Source organism: Miscanthus floridulus, chromosome 14 (assembly GCF_019320115.1).
Source record: "Miscanthus floridulus cultivar M001 chromosome 14, ASM1932011v1, whole genome shotgun sequence".
Classification (NCBI taxonomy): domain Eukaryota; kingdom Viridiplantae; phylum Streptophyta; class Magnoliopsida; order Poales; family Poaceae; genus Miscanthus; species Miscanthus floridulus.
In genome coordinates this window covers 41,030,295-41,039,859 of record NC_089593.1, presented here as the reverse complement: position 1 = coordinate 41,039,859, position 9,565 = coordinate 41,030,295, and the positions used below count along the sequence as shown (strand labels likewise).

General features: G+C 41.9%; 1 protein-coding gene across 1 annotated transcript; it reads right to left on the bottom strand.

The window, feature by feature from the left end:
* Positions 1-232: 232 nt before the first annotated feature.
* Positions 233-3,679, bottom strand: LOC136504572 (adenylate kinase 4-like). The gene is made up of 6 exons (XM_066499520.1): positions 3,461-3,679; positions 2,364-2,509; positions 2,152-2,271; positions 1,888-2,055; positions 1,214-1,303; positions 233-706 (listed from the first exon to the last, which is right to left on the bottom strand). Exons 1-6 carry the CDS (start codon positions 3,561-3,563, stop codon positions 608-610), a joined length of 726 nt encoding a protein of 241 aa, XP_066355617.1. The 5' UTR covers positions 3,564-3,679; the 3' UTR covers positions 233-607.
* Positions 3,680-9,565: the final 5,886 nt, after the last annotated feature.

The following is a 9,565-nucleotide window of genomic DNA, read 5'->3' as shown; positions in this document are numbered from 1 at the left end:
TCTGAGTTGAGTTCTACTACTCCCTTATTTTTCTCATCGTAATGCAGTGCATGTAGTGGGAGCAACATGTTTATCCTCACGAAATGCGTAGTCAAGGTCAAGGGTCTTGAGAACGTCAAGCACGTTTCTTAATCATCTAAGATAATTAGTGCCACAAAAAAGGTTTAACGGTGCTTAGGTAGTCCACATAACTCACTGAAATTTATAGCAAGTACGAATACACATCACCACAAGTTCAAAATCATACAACATCAGTTAAAAAAAACATACAACATGAAACGTTTATTTGACCTCGCAGCACATCAATGTCTCCGCTCAACAGAGCAAGGTGCTGAGCGAACAGAATACCGGGAAAATTTTTCCAAAGACGAATTGTTCTAATCATATCAGTATTGTTACTGAAAAATAACTTCCCTCATTCGAAACAGAGATTATCCAGACAGTTCCCGAGCTTGTCAAAGCTGTGATAAAATGGTGCATTCGCACAAAAAGGATACTGAAAATAAAAACCCCCTGATGTTGGCCTAAGTATAAATTTTGAGGAAACCCAGACAAAGGGATTTTGGTAGATGTCATGTCATGCTTAACCTGAAGAATGGACACTTCATCACGAGAGGGCTTTCTGCACCTCAGCAGTCACTTCCTTTGGTGGTTTCTCTGCAGGCAGGTTCAACACTAAGCCCTTTTTGGAGTAATAATCAATCACCTGGACGAGCCAATTGTTTTCAAATTAGGAATAATATTGATTAAAAAAAGTTACATCACTAAGTACAGAGAATACACACATTGACTGTCATGACATACTAAGTCGGAACTATGAATAAAAAGCGGAAAGCGCAGAAGACTTATGCAATCACAAAAATAAATAAATAAATATATATATATATATATATATATATATATATATATATATATATATATATATATATATATATATATGAGTGGAGCATCAAAACTGTAAAGGACATAAAAAATGCATGTCCCAAAGGGCCCACCAAATCGTTGAACTTTATGCAGCACTATGACATAATTGATGATATAAATATTTAAATGGATGGAAATCATCAAAATGAACAAATGTGAGATAATCCAAATTTACTCTTAAACAATAGAACCAAATTTTAGAGGTAAGACATTAACATAACTTTAATATAACATATATAGTGGTACAGGATATTTTTTAGGAAAATAATTCTGTTAAAGAATAACATACAGGTTCAGTTTGTCTGTGGAAGGCTTCAAGCCTCGACTTCAAGACCTCAGCTGTGTCATCTTTCCTTTGAATCAATGGCTCTCCAGTTACCTTTGTGAAAATGAAGAGCAAATAAACAAACAACAGAGGACAACCACTAAGTATAATGCCAATTGGAAAAAATATATTTAGTATGAGAAAAATTTAAAATCACAAATGCACAAATATATTCTGGATCAAGTCACATAAATTTTCGATATTAATAGTTGAATAGACGAGAAGGCAGAAGTGCTTTCAATAATGCAGCTTTTTTCTTGCTGAAAAAATGATAGCAATAACTGTAGAATTTAACTATGTGCATTTTCCATGAACATGGTTTTCCTTGAGGGACAAACAGGAGCAGAAAGAGGGTGCACCATCGCTTAAACTAACCAGTACATCATCCAAGCAGAAATAATAGCATCCACAACAGTATGTCAATATTCACCCAGCCATAACTGTCAAGATCCGATTACTCTAATTTATTATCTAACAGATTGGAAAAGTTATGCCACAAGAAGCTGATTGGGAAACTTGAACAATTTACACAGCAAAATAGTGAATCGATCCACACTAAGACTAGAAGAAACCATACAAATAAGATCATGCAAACATAAAAATAAGCAGATAAACTAGATGCTCTGTACTAGACTTACATCATCAACTCCCGGAGACTTTGGAGGTGCAAATTTTGTATGGTAAGTCCTACCACTGGCCGAGTGGATCCAGCGACCAGTAATCCGTTCTTCCAATATAGCATCATCAATTGCGAAGTTCAGGACCTTGTCAACATTAGCACCTTGCTTTGCCAACATCTCATCAAGCTGCACAGGACATTCAAAAACTCAGTGAGGGGAAAATTATACTAATTCAAATAGCCTATAACAATATGATATTGGTGTATTGATCAAGTATATGACCTTCTGTGCTTGAGTGACAGTTCTAGGGAAGCCATCAAGAATGAAACCTTTCTGGCATGAGGGTTTCTTCATAGCTTCATCAATAATCCCCACAACCAAGTCATCTGAAACAAGCTCACCCTAAAAGAGGAAGGCAGCATACAATGGAGTCACAAAGAACCTTTTTATGCTGGTTACGCATTTTAGTATAAGTTTTGGTCTGCTAACACTACCTTATTCATAGCTTCTTTTGCTTTGATACCTAGAGGTGTCTTGGCCGCCACAGCAGCCCTCAGCATATCACCAGTGGCTAAATGGCACAGGCAATATTCATCCTTAATAATGGGAGACTGAGTTCCCTTTCCAGAACCAGGTGGGCCTACAAGATTTGTAGAAAAGGTGTCAAATTCTCCAAATCAAGAGCACTATATAATAGAAATAAAAAATAAACATGTTGTCAATGAGGAAACAAAAGATTATAAAAGTGCTGTGATTATTGCTCTCCACAAAAAAGCACTCTGAGCTTATATCTCCCTACACAATACTGCCCTCTTTCAGCCTGACTACCAGTACCAGAAAATATATCAAATCGAATAGCATGATGATGACAACAAACATGGCCATAATAAAAAGAAAGAAACCATATAGCAGACAGCATTTGTTTCAATTTACTTGTCCTGAATGTCAAGTTTAGTACCACTTCGTTAATGCAGATCAGTTTTTTGCGATGTAAATGCGGCAGTCATTAGCAACAAAAAACTAAAAACCAATTGCATAAGGGAGTTCACATCAGTGTTACAAAAATATGGACGACAATACATACTCAATGGAACCAATGAAAAGTCAAATAAACAAAATAAAGTGACATAGTAAAGAATCATCTTTACTTGCGTGCACAATGGGGCACCCCCATCTTATTGGCTTCCAAACCAGGTCAAGCTGACTAAAATTATCTGACTTCTATTTTTGATAATCCTTGAAGAATTATATATTTATGACAAAAACGCCAAAACCGAACAGCACAGAGCTAATCAACTAGCGCATGATTAATTTCTCTTGCTATTCAACTAGTGAATCCTTCCATCTGTTAAAAAACTGTAGACAATCTACTCACTGCGAACAAAGCCATATTTCTTCGCCACAAATGCAGGATGAGAAATAGGGGATAACCAAGATTTCACGGGAAAGGAGAGAACTTTCGGCGGATCCAGAGCACTAACGGAGGCAAGCCGCGATTTTTCCGTCGCCACGGCACCAGGAACCGTGGCAGGGATCCACCGAGCGCGGGTAACGAGGAGGAAGAAGGGGAAAGGGGGAGGGTCTCCCGTACCGATGAGGATGAGGCGCTTGTCGGGCTTGGAGCTGCACTTCATGCGGCGGAGCAGCTCGTGCATCAGATCCAGTGACGGCACGTCCTCCAGATTCGCCGCCATCTCCGCCGCCGCCGCAACGGGAAGAGCGCTCCGCTCGAGGCTTGCAGGTGCGGGTGCAGGCGCAGGCGCAGCAGGTGCTTCCGAGTTCTCTCTCTCGATCGGCTGGGGGGGTAAGGTGGGCACCAGGGAAAAGAGAATTCTCCTGAGCCATTATAAAAGATGTAATTTCTTCTGAGCCATTATAAAAAATGTAATTTCTCCGGTGGACACCAAGTGAAAAGAGAATTCTCCTTACCCATTATAAAAGATATAATTTCTTCTTTTCTCTCGACCACTGCTTCGATTTTTAAATCCTTGTATGCCACTTCCATCAAAACGGTAGTTAATAGAAGGTTGAAATGTCCCATTTACCCCTCTTATTTTAGGTGGGCCCCACGCGTCAGTCCTTCTTCCTCACTCCATGGCCACGGATGTGCAAAGGAGAGCTGTGTCCCGGCCAGTGGTGTTCGAGAGGAGGCAGCCCGACGCAGTCGCTAGCGAGGGTTGGGCGGAGACGCAGCCAGCTCGGTCGTGGGCTAGAAGAGGAGCGCGACACGGCGTAGCGTCATGGATCTCGAGCGGGAAGCCACCATGGGGAGGCGAGGCGGAGCTCGGCTACGCCGCTGGTGCTGGTGAGGGTCACATGGGGGAGTGGGTGGAGCACGCCCGCGGCGGCGCCAGGCCAAGGTCCGGGTGGCGCAGGAGTGGAGGAGAGAAAGAAAAAAGCTCGCCGGCCATGGAGGTTGCTCATTGGAGGAGGAGAAGAAGAAGAAATAGAAAGAAATAGCCTTATTGGTCCTTTTCCTCTTCCTTCCACCTGGCTCCGTGGAAGCGCGTACTATTGCCGTGTAGCGCTGCGCCACGGCGGCGGGGGTAGACGTGCTCGGCGGGAAGAAGCTACGCCACCTACCACACATCGATGCAGACATGTTTGCCGAGGAGGACGCGGTCGCGCTACGGTTCGTCGCCGCCGCAGTCGACGGCCTAGCCTTGTCCACCAGGTCCTCTAGCTCCTCCTTCTAGCTTATCGCGACGGTCGACGGGCTACACTGCGGCGACCGAGGATGCAGCCACGGGCGGTTCGGGGACGTCGGGCTACGGCACGCCGGGACCAATGCGTGGAGGTGGAGAGGAGCGACTGCCAACGTCGCGAGTGCAGTGGCGAGGGGAGCTGACGGAGGAGGAGGGAGGCCCGAAGCACACTCATGGCGGCTGAGGCGGGCAGCGGCGGCGAGGTGGAAGGCTGGAAAGATGAAGAAGAAGGCTGATGTGTGGGGCCCACCTGTAAGAGGGGCATTTCAAGCTTCTCTTAGCTGTCGTTCCTCCCAGAGCTGATGGCAGTGACATACAGGGGTCGAAAAAATCGAAGTAGTGGTTGAGATGGAAGATGAACTTTTCCAATTGCTGATAAGGAAGTTGCATCTTTTATAATGGCTCACATGGAATTCTCTCAACGGAAAAACACTCATGCACGCGATTTGGATTTTAGCGAAACTGAAATAAAAAAGAAGTGAAGTTTGTGATGGAAGCTTACAAATGGTTAATGTGCATACCTCGCGTAAGGCCTTGTCTTCTTAAAACCACTATAGCAGCACTGTTTAGAACTATAGTATGGAATCGTTTTAGTTTTCTTTATGATAAAAAATAAACAGGAAAGAAGAGGAGCCGACTGTGCCACATTTTCTAACTCCACCGGCTCCATGCTACAGTAGTGCAATACTGCAAGGTACCAATCATGCCCTACCCGCTTGACAACATTAGTGGTGAGTGATGATTATTCTGCAACTTAGAGTTAGGGTTTGGGAAGATAGGGATTTTTTTTGGGAAATTGACTTAGGGTCTGCGAGATGTCGAATTCCTCATCTTCTTAGGTCCTGTTTGGTTGGGCTTTTGGTTTTGGCTTTTGGCCCCAAAAGCCAAAAGCCCAACCAAAGGGGCTGCTTTTGGAGGGTGCTTTTTCAGAAGCAGCTGCTTTTCCGTAGTTCATTTTTGAAAGCTGGTTTGACCCTGCTTTTGGCTTTTGGCTTTCTGCTTTTCGAAATTGGTGGAATAAAAAGCTCTTCCATAGTTGTTTCAAGAGAGATAAAGATAAAAGGTATATTTTATACTTGTTTAACCAAACAGCTTTCAGCTTTTCTACAGCTCACAGCCCACAGCAGCTTTTCCACAGCTCACAGCCCACAGCAGCTTTTTCCCACAGCCACAGCTCAACCAAACAGGGCCTTAATGCCGCCTTGGACTTAATTTGGAAAAAATTGATCCCTAATTATATGGAAATTAGGTTAAATCGAGACTTGATTAATAAAGCAGGAAATCCTAACATAAAGTTTTTGGTTTAAACATGAAATAAGGTTTAATTGTTGTAGCAAAGGCTACTTATGATCTAATTAAGCACAATGGTTTCATTATTCCTCTATTAGGTTTAAACTGAGCCTAATTGCTTAGAAACAAAGAACCCTAGGTTTCAATAACATCTTTTTACCATGAACTCGCTAAGCTTTAGGGTAATCGGTCACTGACACATGTTAATATTGCATCTTAGGACTAATTTGGCACTTACGCATGAAGTTAAACTTAAAAATTGTCAACATCAAACTGATTTAGGGCTAACTCATGACTAATTTGATGAGAACAGTAATATTAAATGTGGCATGTCTCTTTGTTAGTTCGCCATGGGAAAAACATCAGCAGCACAAGTGCTACACACAAAAACTTAATACCATCTAAGCCATGTAGTGCAATTGAAATCTACAAACCTTTAATCAAAATTTTGTTTTTTCCTTTTACCAAAATTAAACTAACAGCTAGCCATAAAAAATCATACCTCACTCATATAAAATCCAATTTCATTTATTCTTCCTCCTAAACTTATTTTTATTTAAGGTCAATCTATCTATACCCGTTTCATAATTTTCAATCCCATGAAGTTTGAATTTATAGTCATAAATGTCATTTCGTGGGACAATTTTGTTTTATTCCATCATCTATTTATTTATTGTGTATAAATTTTTTTTTTCTGTACGAACATAGGGACATATTTGCTAGTTAATACAAATGTCAAAGCAAAATTATATATATAAACTTTTTCTAAAATCAAATACAACATGTAATGGATTTTGTACCTACTTGCATATTTATGGATGACTATTTGTCCAAAAAGCGATATGTACGGAAAGCCAATATCTCCAAGAGCTTTTTCTTAAACTCACTCTCTAAATCATCATTTAAAGAAATATTTGAATAAAAATCAATTTCTATATACCACCCTTCAACAACTTTTCTAATATCTTGTGTGCACTCTAGAGATCCAATTATGTTCTCTATTTTTTTGCTAGCGAGAAATTCGGAATAGAGGATGATAATATTCAAGATTTTAATTAAAGGAAATTGTTAGACAATTTTTTCTACCAAAATATCTATTCCGATGGATAAGGAGGAATATGGAGAGACTTAGAGTTGCTCTAACGAGGTCTGGTTGGTAGCCTTTAAAACATTTTTCCGATGGATTTGGTCGGAAGGAAGGTAGGTAAGGCTGGTACGGGTGGATTAAACTCAGAGGGAATGATCGGCTAAATAGACATGTGTATGGTATAGATCATGGCGTGCGTTTGGCTACCTACCGTTGTAGTGGTTCCTCTGGATTTGCATGTAAGCTGTACGTTGCATCTGAACGATTCATCCCCAGATTCACATCCTCTGTCCCATATTATTTGTCGTTTTCAATTTTCGTGCCGCAAGTTTGATTTGATTTGTAAAAAATACGTACAACATTTGTATCTCCAAATAAATTTATTAAAAAACTAGATTCAAAGATCTTTCCAATAATACTAATTATGTACTATAAATATTAATATTTTGTAATATATATTTTATCAAAGTTGTTTCTAGGGAAGCGAAAGCGACAGATATTTTGAGACGGAGGGAGTACCATCGTATATCTAACTCCACCTGGGGAAGTTCTATCCCGTTTTACTATGCATGTATGGTGTACAAGAGAATAGCAGCTTGATGAGTTACTTTGTGTCTCAGCATATTTCACGTATTATAAATTTCTACTAGTTTTTAATCATTCTTCGGCTCCCTGTCAGGCGGTGAAACCTAAGCTCACCGAACAGCTGTAGCCACACCAACCCCGAGGTTTGGTGGCCACCTAATCAACCTACAATTTCAATGCATGTGCCGGCAAAAGGCAGCATCGTCGAAGAATTTTTCCTTTGGTATCTCCACAAGAACGTTCAACGGCATCTTCCTAGCTCGCTCTGACTGACGACTCCTAAAATTTTCTTCTTGTGATTTGTGATATGTAGCATTACATCTAGTCAGCGGGGGATCTATTAGGATTAAAATTGAGATATGGAGAACTACTACTAGTAAACTCTATAGAAAAGTTAGCATGCACGAAAATTATTTACATAAACAGCCAGTTAGTATCTTTAAATCCGTTTAAACGCTGCATGAGTATTTTTAGTCTATCTGTATAGATTATTTAAAGTTACATTTAGACCGTTTAATTGGCTAAAAATATGTGATACCTATTTAGCGTTTAGCACTTGGTGCACACGCAAAACATGACAGTAACAACAAGTCAACTAAAATAAAACAGTGAGATTTACTGCATGGGAACGTAGGAGTATAAGAGATGAAATAAATCATTAGAAAAAAAAAGAAGGCAAGCAACTTCAGCAGTACTACCTAAAAGAGAATATCTATTTCTCTATTTGAGTAGCCACCCATTTTTATCCTACCTATATTTTGCTCCTAACTCTAGCAGTACTACCTAAAACATGACTCCTAAATTCATTTTAGCAGTCTGTGACATGAAAGACCCACATGTCATCCTCTTCCTTGTCGCCATCGACGAACTTGGCCATCGATAGCTTGCTGTCAAGGAGGGGAATTGTCGAAGGACGGTCTCCACGGCGAGGGGCGCCGCAGTGGAGCCGTGCCCGCCTGGGAGGAGTGCCGGACACGGGAACCGCCAGGGACGGGAGCTGTCAGATGTCGTTCTTGCGCCGAGGAAGAGTGCCACCGGGGAGAGGAGAGGAGCTGCTGTAGAGCCGTGCCGTCGGGAGGGGAGGGGATCTCACTACTACAGATTGACCTACCACCAACGCATCTATCACCGCCGGTATCATTAAAAACGATGGTGATAGCTATCACCAATGGTTCGTAATATGAACCGTTGGTGATAAGAGTATCATCGCCGGTTCGTAAGAACGTCCACGTCAATAACTATCACCACCGCTTTGTCTTACCAACCGACGGTGATAGTCCATCATCACAGCCGGTTTGCACCACCAGCCGACGGTGATGATGTGCTCCTCATCACTGCCGCCTTGCCATATGAACCAGCGGTGAAGACATTTTCACCGCTAGCTCATTGTATGATACGGCGGTGATAACCATGCTGCAGTATAAAAACAATTCATAGCTTTTTTAAATAAAGTCAGATGAAAACAAACTTTCTATCATAGTTGTAGATCTCAATGCAATCGACAACTTTGTAGTTGATGACTTTTTCATTTGAAACCATTTACGGTCCTAGAATTTTGTTTAAAATGCTCAAATTTTGAAATTCAATTGTTTCGAATTGTACAAACGACCCTAGATGGAAAAACGACCAAAAACCAAAGTTGTAGATCTTGTCAGGGTTATAACCCTGGGTGTCTAAGGGCACCGATTAGTTAGCAGGCCACGTGGCCTGCAATACACTAGCTGGCGAAGGCCCGAATGACCGAGGCCCAGCCGAGCCGAGCAAGCCAGGCCGGACGCTAGGGCCAGGGTCAGGCACGACCTCTTCCTCCTGCCTTAGCCACACAACGCTCAAAAGGCGCACGACCTCACCCCTGAAAGGGACGAGGAGAGGTCGAGACCCGCCAAGTACACCTACTATGGCAAGGGCATGCACGCCCCACTGACCCCGCAACGGTCCGATCAGACGCCAGCCCTGCGCCACAAAGATCGGATAAGACAACACCTCCCTGAGGCGGTGACGACAGGCACGTTGACCACCGTTCAGACAT

Coding starts and splice junctions, on each gene's coding strand:
- LOC136504572 (XM_066499520.1), bottom strand. CDS start 3,563: ATGGCGGCGAATCTGGAGGACGTGCCGTCACTGGATCTGATGCACGAG. Junction 2,272..2,363: donor CAAAAGAAGCTATGAATAAG/GTAGTGTTAGCA, acceptor TTCCTCTTTTAG/GGTGAGCTTGTTTCAGATGA. Junction 2,056..2,151: donor CTGTCACTCAAGCACAGAAG/GTCATATACTTG, acceptor TGTCCTGTGCAG/CTTGATGAGATGTTGGCAAA.